Source organism: Staurois parvus, unplaced genomic scaffold, assembly GCF_062004578.1.
Source record: "Staurois parvus isolate SC_StPar_1 unplaced genomic scaffold, SC_StPar_1.0 ptg000894l, whole genome shotgun sequence".
Lineage (NCBI taxonomy): Eukaryota > Metazoa > Chordata > Amphibia > Anura > Ranidae > Staurois > Staurois parvus.
In genome coordinates, this window is record NW_028318690.1 from 1,424,867 (window position 1) to 1,442,000 (window position 17,134).

Sequence of the window (17,134 nt, forward strand, 5' to 3'; positions counted from 1 at the left end):
CATGTGTTAGAATTCCAGAATAAATGAATTTGTCAATAAGCTTTTGATAACCAGCAAACCATGTATACCATTGTGTAAATAAATGTAAAATCCAAAAACAAACCTCCGGCTACAAATGCATGTATTTTTATTATTACACAATTAGAATGAGTTATATTTTTAAAATGTAACTTGGCAACAGAAGACTGAAAAAACTGATGTGATGGATCTACTTACAACATGTACTCTTGTTAAACAGAACTCAATGCCAGCTAAAATTATGAATTGACTACTTTCAAGGGTCATAGGAACAACTGAACTGGTAAATTTATCATGCAGCTTTGTGCAGCATTCCTAGTAAACCCTTTTACAGGATAGGTCCCTTATGTCAAATTAAGCGGTTTTGTTGAATTTGATAGATAGAAAAAATATGGCACTTAACCAAGCAAATTGTGCTTTTGCAGTCAGTTTCTGAATTATGTTCAGCCTGCCTACAGCTGCCCTATGAGATCAGTTTACAGTTTCCGCTTCTATATATGTAATCACTTAACAATCAACCCCAGTATGAGGTAAGCCTAAGCTATATTACAATTACCAACACAGCTGCTTCAAATGTATAGGCCAGAAAGCATTTCCTCTATAAAATATTTACCCAAGAAAACAAAAAGGTGTGTATTTCGCTAGTTCTCACAGTGTAAGAGAAGTTGGCCCAAGGCATAACTCCTGGGAAAAATGTCCTGAGAAGCACGGCACTGAAAGACATCACTAACATCTTATACACAAAATTTGCAGATTGGATTTGCTGCTATAGATTGCTACACATTACAGTTGAATTAGAATACTGGCCCATTCTCCAAGTTCATGGGGAAGAATACCAGGACCCATTCCGAGTAAAGAATACAACCGGTCAAATTAATAATACAATCTTGTTTGCAAAAACTGTGATGAAGTTTAATCAATTTATTAAAAGTATATCTAAAGTGATTTTTTTGTTTTGAAAAGAGTGGGAAGGTTAAGTTTTTTTTGTTTTATTTTTCTTTTTTTAATATGACCTATGCCCTATTGGGGAGATTTCCCTTCACTTCCTGTACTTGAAGGCACAAAAGGAAGTAGGAGAAAATCTCATATTGTCTCTCAAGCAGCTCTCCAAATTGAAATATAATAATTAAAACACATAAAGCAAAGGCAAATTGCGAACTTTAGAGGCACTGCGACAAAAATATTTTTAAAAACACTTTGTTATAGGAATGTATACCATACACATCAGTTATATACATGTTGCTCTGAGAAGATTACAAGACTCCCATAGAAGGGGGTAGAGTATTCTATGCTGGTTACAAAATTCTTCAAATATTTTTCTCATTAAAATTGACACAAATGTACCGTATCCCGGTAAAGATATCAAAAGGCATAAATTGAATATCGATATGGGTAATCACAGAGTAGTTACTCTATAGTTACTGGGCATGTTTCGCAACATTATCACTTCTTCAGGAGTTACTTGAGGTATAGGTTAGAAAGCAAAACGTGTGTTGGAATAGATGATGATAACACACAGATCAAAAGCGTATCAAGCAAGGCAGCAAGGGGATCCCATAAGGATGGGAGGCTCAGCGGGACGGATTGTGTGGTTCCTTCATCTGACACCCCCAAATTCATCTTTTAGCAGCCCCCACCCCCAAATTCATCTTTTGGCAGCCCCCAAGAGTAGGACAGCTCGACCTCTAGATTTTGAAAACAACTCTTCTATGGGGACTGCAAAGTGGTGCCCTATCCTTATGGGATCCCCCTGCTGCCTTGACACACTTTTGATCCATGTGTTATCATCATCTATCCCGACCCACGTTATGCTTTGTAACCGATACCTCAAGTAACTCCTGAAGAAGCGATAATGTCACGAAACATGTCGAGTAACTACAGAGTAACTACTATGTGATTACCTACATCGACATTCGATTTATGCCTTTTGATATCTTTACCGGGATACGGCACATTTGTTTCAATTTTAATAAGAAAAATATTTGAAGAATTTTGTAACCAGCATAGAATACTCTACCCCCTTCTATGGGAGTCTTGTATTCTTAGCGGAACAACATGTGTGTAACTGATGTGTATGGTATACATTCCTATAATAAAGTGTTTACAAATATTTTTGTTGCAGTGCCTCTAAAGTCCGCAATTGGCCTTTGCTTTATGTGTTTGAATTATTATATTTAATGTTATAGGACGTGGCACACAGGAACCTATTATATGCTCCTACAGTTGGTCACTCTGTACGGGATATTTATTCATGTTATCTCCAAATTGAAACACTTACTCTCTACTCCTGCGACAACTCAAAATGTAGTTTTTCCCTGACCTTCTGCCTTAGTGATAATTACTAGGTCAAACCGAGAGAACAGACAGCAATAACAACTTGGCCATAGTACTAACACTTCCCTACTCGTATCTAAACCCCAATTTTTTTTTCCATTGTTGTTTTAGATAATTTTAAATATCAAAATATTAGGTTTCATGTGGCAATAGAGTAGGAAAATTTGAGGTTTAATGGAATGATAGATTTTATTTTATTCTATTCAGAACTTCTACACCATAATTAATAGTAATTAATTACAGCTTGTATGTGTCTGTCTGCTTATTTCTGGCAGTGTCAAGTAGCACGATTAAAAACCATAACATTTATACTGGGGGAAACAAATGTAATACAGTGCCATGTAAAAGCACTTGAGACATACCGATAACATATATAAAACAAGAAATACTATGAAGAACTTAAGAGACATAACCTTAGGATTCCAACCTTGAGAATGTGTTCCTGGCATAATGCATGATACTATCAAAATCGTACGTCTCTCCCAAAGAATTCACTTCTCCTGGCTCCATTTTAAGAAAGTTGTATTCCTGACCTGCAAGGACAACAAGCTTTGAACATATTATCAAACTGAAAACAAAAACTTCAGACTTTAAGAGCAAAGGATTAAAACCATATTTCATTTTCTACAAGGAATGCCCAAAAAATTAGAGGGGATGCAATGCAATGCATTTAAAGCATGAAATACAATAAAGTTTTATTTTCTTTTAATTTGTATGAACCTAATTTTGAGCAGAATTTTAAAGACTTATGCCATTCAAAGATTACAGTTCTGACTATGAGAAACTGGATACTCTGCAAAGTATATGGTTCTGCTACAGACACACATCTCCTTCACTCCTCCGGCTCTGGGTACAGGCTTCCAATGGATGCTCCATAAATTCAATATTTAGGCAAAAGAAAGCCATGCTCCATGTTAAAGCTGTGTATGAATTTCTTAGGCTCCATGTACACTAGCTTTTTTTTAGAAGCAGTTCGCAATTTGTTCCTGCTCCTAGAAGCTAAATCGTGTTAACCTAAGTGTCCATGCACACTACTTTAGGCTATTAAATGTTTTTTGAGCTTCAGCAAGTTTTTTGGAGCGGTTTTCCAGCAGAAAAAAATATTGTTAAAAACACTCCTAAACGCTGTTAAACACTACTAAAATGCTCCAAACGGTTTTTTTCCTACATGTACTATCAAAACGCTAACACTAGCGCTCCTAAAAACCACTATTACCAGCATTTTTCCAGTGTTTTTTAAATAAAAAAAAAAAAAAAAAGCTAGTGTGCATGGAGCCCAAGAATCTCCAAGGCACAGACTGTTCCACCTGATCTTGCAAGTGTCAATGCGTTTCACTTCATCCTTGGGCACATTTGTAGACTCTACGATAAAGCACCAGATGGACAGTCAAATAATTCATACAAGGATTTTTTTCTTTGGAGAGTGGTTTCCTTTTTTTGCTTAAATATGGAATTGATAAGAATTTTGTGGATTAAAAAACACCCCAAAAAACCCTTTCATTGCTTGCAGAATATATTATCACTTATGGCTAGCCCATGCTTACTGCCACATTTTTTAACCCATTCAGTTTGAAATCAAACGCAGCAGCCAAGGTATAATACCTCAAGTCAAACACAGTGACAATGTCAAGGCTGACAAAACCTGTCTCAGGTGTGGCTTCCATGTTCTAGTAGCAATGGTCAGTCTATGATTCCCTAAGGCATATATTAGTTCTGGGATATCAATTACAATGCTGGTGAAAAGGTACAGCCCCACAGAAATAAAATAATCTTATGATCATAGGATGGAAACTACTTCCAATACAGTTATCAGTCATGGCAGTTTCTATTAAACGTTGGTTTAAATAATTCCACTTATAGCGAATGCAGGGTCCTGGGTTTAGTAACACTGTATCTGGTTTCCCACAGAACACACTGAAATGCAATTATTTTAATAAATATAAACTGCCAAATACCTTTTCTCATCAGCAGTTACAGCAGTCTTGTGACTTCTACCAGTGTCCAGCAGAGCACTGGTTATGGCTTGTAGGAGGAGTTTTTATTATGCTCTAGGAGGATACAGAACTCCTTCAGTGCTGGGGTGACCACATACACGGTCCCAAGAGAAAAAAAGGGCTCTCTAGCAATATACACCAAACTAAGCATGTGCAGAGCGCTTACGCACAATAGGTCTTATCAGGGGATAAGAGGGATACACTGGAAGGAGGAGAGGATCAGAGAAGTCAGGATCAAAGCATTTTTACACAATGCAGAGGATTAACCCCTTAAGTTTCACAGTGAGTTTAACAAGCATGCTTTACTGCATATACAGACTGATTTTATGTTTGTGGGTTTAGTAACACATTAAGCCATGGTTTTGAACATTCTAGAAATAGGATTTTAGAGGTATTCATGAAACAATTAAGATCAGTTTAAAAAAATGAATGACTTTAATTGTTTACATGCAAAAATCAATGGCATTTTAATAAACATTGAGTCTTTTCAGATTTGTTAATAGCATGAATGTTAGTACATTTAGTTCTGCTAAAAATATTCCAAGTGCAACAAACCAAAAAGATGGTCAAAGCCTTAGGCCTCTTCCACATGGGCTTTATGATCAGGTCAGTTTTTAGGTGGAAATGGGCAGGCAGATCTAAATGGAAATCTACATATATGCCTACCTCCCAGTCCACCAAGGTCCAAGGTTAAAAAAAAAAAAAAAAAAAAAAAAAGGAGGACTGTGCCCTTGTCTACCTCTGACATTTAGGTCTCTAAAAACAGACAAGTCCACTTACATTTGATTGCCTACAGATCCAGTATGGGTCTACTACAGTCCAATGTCAAAATACAGACAAAGAAAAAAAAAAAAAAACACAACAAAACTAAATGGGCACTGATGTCACAAAAATAAAATCTGTCCATCAGTTTACAGAGCCCCTTCTGAACAGAGAAGAGTGTGACCATGTGTGAGGGGTCCTTACCGTTCATTTTCTTTAGAAAGCAGCCATAGCCCAAGTACAAAAGCCTGTCCTGGTCAGCATGCTGCAGAGGAGGACCCTTGCTGTCTATGTAAAAGTATAGATCTCTTTGCAGAGGTTTGACAAGCTCCCTGTTGAGTCAGAGCTATGGAACTGCGATTACGCAGAGACCACTGCTTCCACACAGAGTAAGGATCCTTCTTTGCAGCATGCTGGCAGGGATAAGATTTTTTACTCAAGCTGTGGCAGCTTTCTAAAGAAAAACACACTTTAAAGTGTTACTAAACTCAGGACCCTGCATTCACTATATCTGGTCTCCCACATACACACAACATGGAAATGCAATTATTTTTAGTAAATATAAACTGATAAATACTTTTTCTCATCAGCAGTTAGAGCAGTCTTGCTATCAGTGTCCAGCAAAGCACTGGTAAAGCTTGTAGGATGAGTTTTTTATTCTGCTCTAAGAGGATGCAAAACCCCTGACCCTCTGTCTGGACAGTGCTAATTACATGCACTCTCCCAAGAAAAAAAAACACCTCTCTAGCAATACACACTAAACTGAGCATGTGCAGAATGGATACGGTTCAGTCTGTCTTAGGAGATAAAATGTAGACATTTTAACAAGGAGCAGAGAAGTCAGGATCAAATGGACTTTTTACACAATGCAAAGGATTAACTCCTAAGGTTCCACAATGAGTATAACAAACATGTTTTACTGCATATACAGACTGATTTTATTGTTGTGGGTTTAGTAACACTTGAAGGCTTTGTAAATCTTCTGTTTTGATTCACCTGAATGTATTTAGCCAATTGAAACTGAAAAGTTAAATGAAACTCTACACTGCAATATTCTGACAAAAAAAAAAAAAAAACAGCAGTAACAAATGATATGGTCAAAGTAAACATTGAATAGGAAAAATAAACATTATATTTGAATTTACCAGTAAGCACGTGTTCAAAAAAGGATTCATGGATAGTCTTTTTGCATAAGTATCCCTGCTGGAACACAATTATCTGTAGATTAAAGTGTAACTAAACCCAGGACCATACATTCACTATATCTGGTCTCCCACAGAACATGGAAATGCATTTATTTTAGTAAATACAAACTGCTATATAGCAGTCTTGTGATTTCTATCAGTGTCCAGCAGAGCACTCGCTACACCTTGTAGAAGTTTTCATTCTCCCCTGATTGTCCTATGAGGCTATATAACCCCTGACCTCTGTCTAGACAGTGCTGATCAACCCTGTGCTGATCGCATGCACTCTCCCAAGAAAATAAATAAATAAAAAAAACTCACTAGCAATACACAGCAAACTGAGCATGTGCAACTTGCCCCCAAGGCTCTTTTCTATCAGCAGATGGATTGAGGACAATAGAAGGAGGGGAGGATCAGAGAAGACACGATGAAACACAATACGGAGGATTAACCCCTTAGGTTCCACAGTGAGTATAACAAGCAAGTTTACTGCATATACAGACTGATTTTACTGTTGTGGGTTTAGTAACACTTTCAAGCCTAGGTTTATTCCTACATTTTCTCCTCCAATGCATCCACCCGCGCGGTAATCTCAGTGTGGCGGGGCTCAAAACAGCTGACGGAGCTGTGAAAAGCACTTCTCAAGAGTGTGCAGCTATGCCTGTCCTTTCTGCCCAACTCCTCTATTCATAGAGGCCGGTATTACCGCTATGATTCCTATGATCTATAATTGAGGACAGACGGATGACTGAAAGGTCCGCCTCCATAGATCACGTTTGATACATGGGAGCTGAATGGAAAGGGCAAGCATAGTCAGGAATACTTGATGAAAGCCCATCACAGCTCAGTTGGCGCTATTAACCTGCGCTGCACCAGAAAATTGAGGCATCGGTAGGGGGACATTGGAGGAGGAAAATTTCTACTAAAGCAGCACAAGGAACAGATCACACTGATAAGATCTTGTGCTGATTTTTTTTTATATTAGTTTTAGTAAACTTAGACTTTAAGAATAAAACAAAAAGTATACAGAAGAACATGTATGACACACAGCAGATCCCAGTGTCCATACCTTGCTGTATGTTCTCTCTCACAATTGTCACATGCTCATCTCGGTCAGGCCGGGTATGTTCATGCCAAAAACCAACAACATGACCCAATTCATGGACCACTATGCCAAATTTATCACAGTTTTTTCCTATGGATATAGCCTGAGGACCTCCTCCACGACGACCTACATATGAACAGCAGCTTAAAAGATTTTAAAAACAATTATAATTAATGCTCTACAACATGTATCCTGTACACACTTGTATGCCTTGTACTCTACAAAATCTCACAAGTTATTAATAGATGCATCATATTTATGTTACCAAAGTACACTATTGAAGTAGAAGAAAAGAAAATGATATAACATATATAATGATATAAAAGTACACCGACATATTTGAAAGTAGGCAGGGGCATAACTAAAATTTCAGCAAGCCCTTTATGGAAATTCTTATGATTTTCCAAAGAGGATGACCAGGAAGGGATGCACAGAACCACTACAATTTTTTGTTTGCATCCAGTTATTTAGTCTCAGTAATATTAGATGTAGTACAAGTGCAACTTATTGGTAACCTGTACCAATTTAGGGATGCTTAGAAAAGACGATGGCGAATATTGCACTGGATCTCTTTAACCCTCTTACTGCCACTGCCTTTATTTTTAAATACTAAAATGCACATTTTGAGCATAAACACAAATACTTCCAAAACATTTCCATAAGCAGAGACCCTGCAAAAAAAAAAAAAAAAAAAAGGTAGTGCTGCATATTACCTCACATGATATTTTTGCTACGGTTGATAAAACCTATATTTTCGGTAAAAAAAAAAAATACACCAAAAAGCTTTAATGCACAAAAACACTGTATATTTATGTAAAATAGTTACTCCACAGGCAGTGAATCAGCTAAAGCCCATAAGAAACTGTGGAAACTGCAATATACATGGCCATAAAAAAGAGAACAATTTACTTAAAATAAATAAATAAAAATCAGAAATTTCAAATATAGAATTTTTTTGTTGAAACATACATTTTACAATTTCTAAATTCTTAACTAGAGCAAATTCACAAATTCCTTTATTTATACAAAAAATAACATGCAAAATTACCAAAAGCACACATATGTAGAACAATTGCAAAAGTGTAGAAATGTAAACTTTTGAATACTCCTGTCATTTTATTTTTAATATTAAAGCAGAGCTCCACCCAAAAGGGGAAGTTCCGCTTTAAACCTTTGTCCCCCACTCCCCATTAAGGAATGGCACCTTTGGGGGAGCGGGTACCCGAATTTGACAGGTATCCGCTCCCACTTCCGCTGCGATAGGAAGTTGTCCTCCCCCTCCCTCCCCATAGTCTTCTGAACACGTGACAGGTCCCAGAAGTCTACAGGGCCATTCAAAAAGCACAGTGCTTCTCAGGCAGGTGCAGTGGGCACCCGGCTGTGAAGCCGCAAGCTGTCACAGCCGGGTGCCCACACTGAAGATGCCGGCGCCAGGGAGAAAAGACGGGCGGTGAAACCAGCGGTGGAGAGGACACTGCTGGACCGAGGGACAGGTAAGTGGCTGTATTTTAAAAGTCAGCAGCTACAGTTTTTGTAGCTGCAGACTTTTTTTTTTTCCCCCAGGTGAAGAAAAAAAAAAAACAAGCAAAAATGCAGGTACCCAAATATTCAAATGTAGAATAACTGAACCCCAATCAATATTGCCACAACAGGTACAGTGGGGATCGAAAGTTTGGGCACCCCAGCTAAAAATTTGTATTAATGTGCATAAAGAAGCCAAGGAAAGATGGAAAAATCTCCAAAAGGCACCAAATTACAGATTAGACATTCTTATAATATGTCAACAAAAGTTAGATTTTATTTCCATCATTTACACTTTCAAAATAACAGAAAACAAAAAAATGGCGTCTGCAAAAGTTTGGGCACCCTGCAGAGTTAATATCTTGTACTGCCCCCTTTGGCAAGTATCACAGCTTGTAAACGCTTTTTGTAGCCAGCCAAGAGTCTTTCAATTCTTGTTTGAGGTATCTTTGCCCATTCTTCCTTACAAAAGTCTTCCAGTTCTTTGAGATTTCTGGGCTGTCTGTCATGCACTGCTCTTTTAAGGTCTATCCATAGATTTTCAATTATGCTGAGGTCAGGAGATTGTGAAGGCCATGGCAAAACCTTCAGTTTACGCCTCTTGATGTAATCCCCCGTGGATTTCGAGGTGTGTTTAGGATCATTATCCATTTGTAGAAGCCACCCTCTCTTTAACTTCAGCTTTTTCACAGATGGCATCAAGTTACCATCCAAAATTTGCTGAAATTTTATTGAATCCATTTTTCCTTCTACTCGTGAGATGTTCCCTGTGCCACTGGCTGCAACACAACCCCAAAGCATGATTGATCCAACCCCATGCTTAACAGTTGGACAGAGGTTCTTTTCATTAAATTCTGTGCTCCTTCTTCTCCAAACGTACCTTTGCTCATTCCGGCCAAAAAGTTTAATTTTAACCTCATCGGTCCACAGAACTTGTTTCCAAAATGCATCAGGCTTGTCTATATGTTCATTTGCAAAGTTCAAACAATGATTTTTGTGGTGAGGATAAAGAAAAGGTTTTCTTCTGATGACTCTTCCATGAAGACCATATTTGTACAAGTATCTCTTTATAGTGGAATAGTGTACCACAACTCCAGTGTCTGCCAGATCTTTCTGGAGGGATCGTGCAGTCAAACGTGGGTTTTGAATTGTTTTTCTCACAATCCTGCGAGCTGTTCTGTCTGATATTTTTCTTGGTCTTCCAGATCTTGCTTTAACTTCCACTGTTCCTGATGACTGCCATTTCTTAATTACATTCCGAACAGAGGATACTGACATCTGAAAACGCTTTGCTATCTTCTTATAGCCTTCTCCAGCTTTGTGAGCGTCAACTATTTTCAGTTTCAGTTTTCTAGACACTGCTTAGAAGAACCCATGGTGCTGATTGTTGGGGCAAGGTCAGATGAGTCTGGGCATTTAAAACCTTTGAGATTGAAATAACCTGGTCTTCCCAGACGATGATTGAGAACAATCCATGACACTGGCAGGTCTCAGCTTTGCAAAGGGGGCAAAAATTTACACTTTTGAAAGTGTAAATGATGGAAATAAAATCTAACTTTTGTTGACATGATATAAGAATGTCTAATCTGTAATTTGATGCCTTTTGGAGATTTTTCCATCTTTCCTTGGCTTCTTTATGCACATTGATACAAATTTTTAGCTGAGGTGCCCAAACTTTCGATCCCCACTGTATACCATATATACATTTAAATCACAGAACAAAGTTAGCCTAATTTAAAGTGCTAAACCCAAAACCAAAAATGTAATGTTCCAGCTTACCAGTACTTAGATGTGGTGGCTGCATCAGTTGTCTTTTTCAGGCTTCCTTACCTTAATTTTAAACAGTTTAACACTACCCATTTCCTATCTACTTGGCATTTCTTGAAGGACAACCATGGTGTGAGAAGTTCTTGCTAGACAAACCTCAACTTAACCTTCCACTTTCTGACCCAACATAAATCCAAGTGCATCAAATTACAGATATTTGATACAACCTTTATTAACTTTTAACAATCATTAAAAAAGTAAATCAGTAGGATACTATACCAAGAAATAATGGATTTACTTACCCACATGTTCTGTAAGTGAATATGATGTAACTTTCCTCATCAGTTCTTTCAACAAATGTTACACAGGTATACCTTTCCCAGTGCCTCATCGCTTGTTTAAAGATTGCTCTTTGAGGGCCTATAAAGATTAGACAAATCAAGTATGAACTGATCCCAGGGTGTTAAAAATGGACAAATACCAATAAAAACAGCAATGCAGTAAACTACCTGGTCTATTCCATATTATCTTATGTAAGATTTAATAAAATTGCAATAGTCAGAAAAGCCTTAGAAATGTATGGTACCAACATGCAGAGAAAAAAAATACTAAAGAAGTGTGTAACAGTAAGGCCATTTACATTTCCTACTTCATGCCCAATAAAGTGGGCAGATAATCCCTCTTGGTAGGTTGCCATCAAGCAAGACAAAAATAGTTAAACTGTTTAAAGTATATGTAAACCCTTACGTTGTAAAAACAACCCATTCAGTTTAACCACTTAAGGACCACAATGTACTGTGGCATATACAAGAAGAGAAACATACCAGTATAGCACAGGAGGGTGTGCAGCACGCCACACACACACACACACCAAAGGGCCCAACCCACGTGCGCCAGCTGTACATAGCAGAATGCAGATCCCGGTAAATCAGGACCTGGTGGTCACACAATCCCTTTTCATTCTGATTCATAACAGTCTTGCGGCCCTTCCTAGTGAGCTGTGATTGGCCCACAGCTCTCACATGGTACAATCACAGCACCCTATACCATGTGATTAGCTGTAGCCAATCACAGATCACTAATATTTTAAAGTGTCATGAACCTAACCCATTCAGGACAGTTCAAAGCAAGCATTGCATGAGCAATGATCTTTATTTCTCCTGCAAAGCGTAAAAAAAAAAAAAAAAAAAACCTTCCCAGAGTAGTACAATGTTACTATGGTAATACTAAACTACTCTGATAAAAAAAAAGAATAATTTTCAACAAAAACTAATAAGTGTTAAAAGTAGAAAAACTCAATATAGTAATTTTTTTTAAACTACTTGCTGCCTGCATTGAGCAGACAAGCGGCGGCTCTGGGCAAAGCAGCATGCCCTTATGTTGTTTCTATTTCCAGGTGTGAGCGCGCGTTCGTGTGCCCCCCGGTGGTCCAGGGAGAGAAGAAGAGAAAACACCACACTGTGTAAAAAGAACTACATCTCTCACACACACACACAGGATTAGCACATTTAAACACTTTGATCGCCCCCTATTAACCCTTTGATCGCCTCTTCACCTAGCCAGTGTCATTAGTACAATGTCTGTATATAGAATTTTTCACTGATCATTGTATTACTGCCACTAGCGACATCAGAAAGTGCCAGGGTCAGTTAGCGCCCCTCCCACCCAGGGTCAGCTAGAATCAGATTGCAAGCACACTATAGGTCACTGATCACCCCCCATTACTAGTATAGTGTTTGTATAGATCACTATATTGATCATGAACAGAACTATATTAGTGCCTCCTTCGTATAGGCTAACGTTTAGCCCCTCCGCTATTTCTCACAGAAGATTTGTATCAATTGATTGTGGCCCAAAGCAATTTATATGCAAAATACATTCTCGCCCACCCAAATTCAGCTCTTGCCAGACAATTCACATGGAAATCTATCATGGTTACCAAATTTAAAACTTTTTTGGCCTCAATCCTCAACAAGGGCATTAAAAAAATAAAAGAATTAACTGTGGTCATATTGGCCCACAGACCTGACTCATCATATGCCCATATTCTCTGATGTTATATATACAGTATGCCCAACAAGGACCTGCAATGTACTGGTACATCGCTGGACTTTGAGTAGTTATACCAGGACGATGCCTGCAGCTACAGGCATCATCCTGGTATCGTTTTTTTTCAGCTGATGGTCTGCTTTCATGCAAAAGCAATCCTAAGGGCTATTTAGCTGCTGGATCATTTTACAAGTAGTGAGAAGAGATATGTCCCAACCCCCTCCCACCCCCTTCCAGGGCTTTCTCAGGCTCTCCTGTCCCACCGGGGAACCCGAGAATGCAACTGGTGATTCTGCCGGCTGACCATAGAGCTGATCGGAAAACAGAATGGCTCCAATCATTTCTATGGGCTAAGAAACCAGAAGCAATGAGCATTTCATCATTTCGGTTTCGCCGGATATAAACCGCGCAATTTCTTAAATTGGGAAAGAATCTGATCACACCAATCTTGGTATGAACTGATGCTTTAAGGACAGAGGAGAGGTCTAGAGTCTAACAGACCCCAGATTTCTCAGAAAAGAGTACCTGTCACTGCCTATTGCTATCACAGTGGAAATTTACAAAAGAAGAAAAAAAATGTATTATATATATAATGGGCAAAAAAATTACCTAGTTAGGAAGGGGCTGAAGTGGTTAAATAGAAATGAAAGGCAAAATATTTGGCATTCCCCCAGCTAACTGCCAGCAAAATATATAGATGAAAACAAAATGAATACCTTTTTTAACCCGTTTTGGAAGCACATACCCTCTAAGCTCATTATGCTGCAGAGAACAGAGAGCTGGCGGATGAGAAACAGGACACTGAAATTCCCAGTGAATGGCTGTGCAAGGAGGGGAAAGGTGTGAGCAGAAGTCTGATCAATGGAGGAGAGCACAGTTAGAAAATTGACCAAGCTTTGCTCTCATGCCTAGTGTGGTCAACTTAATAGGAAAGCAGAGGGACTGGCAGGAACACCAGAAATTTCACACAAAGGAAGAAATACAAAGAATATGAATTTTTCATGCAAGCACATGGTACAGCAGGCACATATCAGGAATATAAAATGATGGGTTTACACATTCTTATTAAATTTGTAGAGTTGGAGAATAAAAACAGTAAGCAAGGAAACCTGTTCTCCCTGTGAAGGTTTCCTCTTGGTACACCGGTTTCCTTCCAAAGGTAAATTAATTGGCTCCTGTCTAATTAGGCCCAAGTGTGTATGTAAGAGAGTTAGGCCTCTCTCAATCGGGGTGTAAGGAAATAGGTCTTATTATCTGGCATCCATTTTGTATAATGCCTCCATTTTAGATGTGTGAGCTTTGTAGTTACTATCTTTGATAACAGTATAAAATTTCGCTGGACATTCTGATTTTGTATAAAACTGCTTGCACACGTTAAAACTTTCAGAGATTTAGCTTGCACATTTCGGTGTCTGGAGCTTTGTTTCTCCTGGGTCCAGAAGGTTAAAATATTCAAGGACATTTTGGGCTACAGACAGGAACTGATCAATTGGTGTCAGAAGTTGGGATAAAGGCGTGGCTGATCAGGTAAGCTGAGCTACTGTATATGTCTTAGTATTATCTTTGAGCACCTCCCTTTAAGACCCAGGGATAGTAGCCAAAGTCACCATGTCAGATTATTGGATCCCGCGGAGAGTCTGAGGTTTGAGACCTCAAAGGGAATTCAGAGGTTTTTGGGAGACTCTGGGAAAAATTGCCTAGGCAGGTATAATATTGTGTAAGCAGGGTGTAGCGCTAAAAATGGCAAATACGTTTTACATCTATATTATTTGATATTATTTGATACAAGTACAGATATTTGCCATTTTTAGCGCTACACCCTGCTTTTACTATCTATTTGGAGGTTTTATATGGTACCTTTTGGTGTTTAGCAGCTTGATTTTGTTTTAAGTGCACGCTTGCTTCTTCAGAGTGGGTATAATATTGTGAATTCACAGGAGTCCTCATTTATTTTTGCCATTTTAGAAGTATAAGTGCTTCTTTTCTGTGTGTTAAATTGTTAAGTAGTATTTTTGTTACAGTATAGGGTTATTTCAGTGTCATACTTTTAAGTGTTAAACTCTTGAATTGTTGAGTTTTGTCGGTGCTACAGCCTCTCCACTTCAGAGAATAAGTGCGGACATTGTAATAATTTAGTGCTTTGCCTAACAGCTGTTTTGCTTCAAGATGGGTAAAGTCCATGGTAAGGGACCTCTGCCCAACATTCCTAAGGCCCCACGTAAAGTGTTCAGTGATATTACTAAGAAAAAGAAAGACAAGAGAATCTTGAATTGTCTAGGTTAACTTGGAAGGAATATGTGATCAATGTATCACCCTGGGATGATTGTTATCTGGTTCCTTCCATAGAAAATATTGCAGAGTGGTCCCTGAATATAAAAAGCTGTAGTCCCTTTCCTAGAGATGGGTCTAATGATAAGTTTCACATGGACATAAGGGGACTGGGAGATGAGGAAGCTTTCCCATTGTTTTCAATTGGGATAAGAAATATATGAAAACAGCAGGTCTTCACTAGCTCAAATATACGCTTGGTTACGCTCCAGAGATCAGGAATTTTTACCTCCACTCTTTAGCCCCAAAATCTGCCCTGCCAAGTTATACACAAGTATATTCAGCTTTACCAAAGAAAGAGGATGATTTCCCTCAAATCTCAAAGGGCAGATAGATCACCACAACCTCCTGTAGTACAGGCAGAAGATATACAGAGCCCTGATAGTACAGAACGGGGGGGAGAAAATGTAGCTTTCCTGTACATTGTAATGGGAAATGATGTGGTAATTAAGCCCATGGACATGACAGAAATGAATGACAAAGAATAGTCCAGACTCCAGAGAGAATAGAACTGCCTGCATAAATTATTTAAAGAGAGTCATGCAAGGCAAGACAGTGCTCACAACAGGACGTGAAATTAATAATTGACGGAATTTTGGGATACAACATGGACTCAGTGTTTGACTGAACAATGGTGCCTACCATACATGATCTAGTTAATCCTGGAACCCAGGCAGCCACTCATGTATGTAAAAAAACAAAACCTCAGCGCTCAGGACTTCCTATTTACCATACAAAACCCCGTGAGATGCAGCTGTACACAGGTACAAAGGACCAAAAACTTTTAACAATGAAAACCAGCGCAAACCCACATGATCAATTACATTACTCAGTGTAAAAAAACATAAATGTGCTAATAAAAATTATATATAATAAATTATATATAAATTGATACAAAAATATATATATAAAATTATGAGTCCAGTGAAAAAACAAAGTGACAAAAAATCAAAGTGACAAAAAATCAGAAAAATCCCAGAAAATATATATATATATATATAATTAAAGTCCCGTGACAAAATTAATCAAATTAATTTATAATATATTTTCCATTTGATTCTTCCGTGTTACGGATCCCTTCACCATCCACCAGTGCAGAAATCAACATTAACCGCACTCACCAGATAATGGTGAGTCACACGCCTTTCAGGATTGTTAAGGGCTCCTGGACCCCCTTTACTTTCTCTGAGACCTCCAAGTGCTGTTTCCTCTCATGTCTAGGTACCTCTTCTGCTTACTCCTCTCACCGAATCCCCCAAAGGAAAATCAGGAAGAAGAAAAGACCATAGCGTGATACCGCAGTAACTTCTCCTTAAATTAATCTCCCCAGACCACTCACATTCTTTTGCGGGATATAGCCCGCTTTTTATTCAAAACAACAGCGATTCTCTTCAAAATTGATCCACTTTTCATGTACACCGATTATATAAGGATTATATAAGGACCCCACAGTTTAGTGTGCAGCAGGATGGCAGACCTCAGCTACAGACTCTTCTCCTTAGACTAAGATGGCCCCTTGGAACGCACCGCTCGGCGTGCGCTCCACTCACCGGAAATGACGTCAGACGACGGACCAGGCAACCGGAAGTGCGTCAACGCGTTTCGCCCCACCCACAGGGCGTTATCAAGACGCTCATTACCACTTCCCAGCCGCTTATAAAGCTTTGGGAGATCCCTCCCACTAATTCCTCTGGCACAAAAACCTGGATACAAGCATATCAATCACCACCATCCATCTGCACACCCAAGTGGGGTCCCTGTACATCGGAAGCCATTTCAAAAAATACATTACTTAAAAAATACATTGCTTCAAAAACATACTTTACTTAAAAAATATTCTTTAATATAAAAATAAAAATAAAAATAAAAAATAAAAAATAAAATAAAATAAAAAATTATAAAAATAAAAATAAAAATAAATAAATATAAAAATAAAAATAAAAATAAAATTAAAAATAAAAATAAAATTAAAATAAAATAAAAATAAAAATAAAAATAAAAATAAAAATAAAAAATAATAAATAAAAAAATAAAAAATAAAAAATAATAAAAATAAACATAAACATAAAAAT

At 38.0% G+C, this 17,134-nt stretch overlaps 1 protein-coding gene across 4 annotated transcripts in view; it reads right to left on the reverse strand.

Moving 5' to 3' along the window:
* Positions 1-17,134, reverse strand: part of TLL2 (tolloid like 2) — a 196,773-nt gene that overhangs the window by 49,885 nt on the left and 129,754 nt on the right. For all 4 annotated transcript variants that reach the window (XM_089656191.1, XM_089656192.1, XM_089656193.1 and 1 more), the window contains 3 exons: positions 10,988-11,105; positions 7,362-7,540; positions 2,780-2,885 (listed from right to left, as the gene is read on the reverse strand). In XM_089656191.1, the coding sequence (XP_089512317.1) occupies positions 2,780-2,885; positions 7,362-7,540; positions 10,988-11,105 (403 nt within the window). The remainder of the gene's footprint in view (positions 1-2,779; positions 2,886-7,361; positions 7,541-10,987; positions 11,106-17,134) is intronic.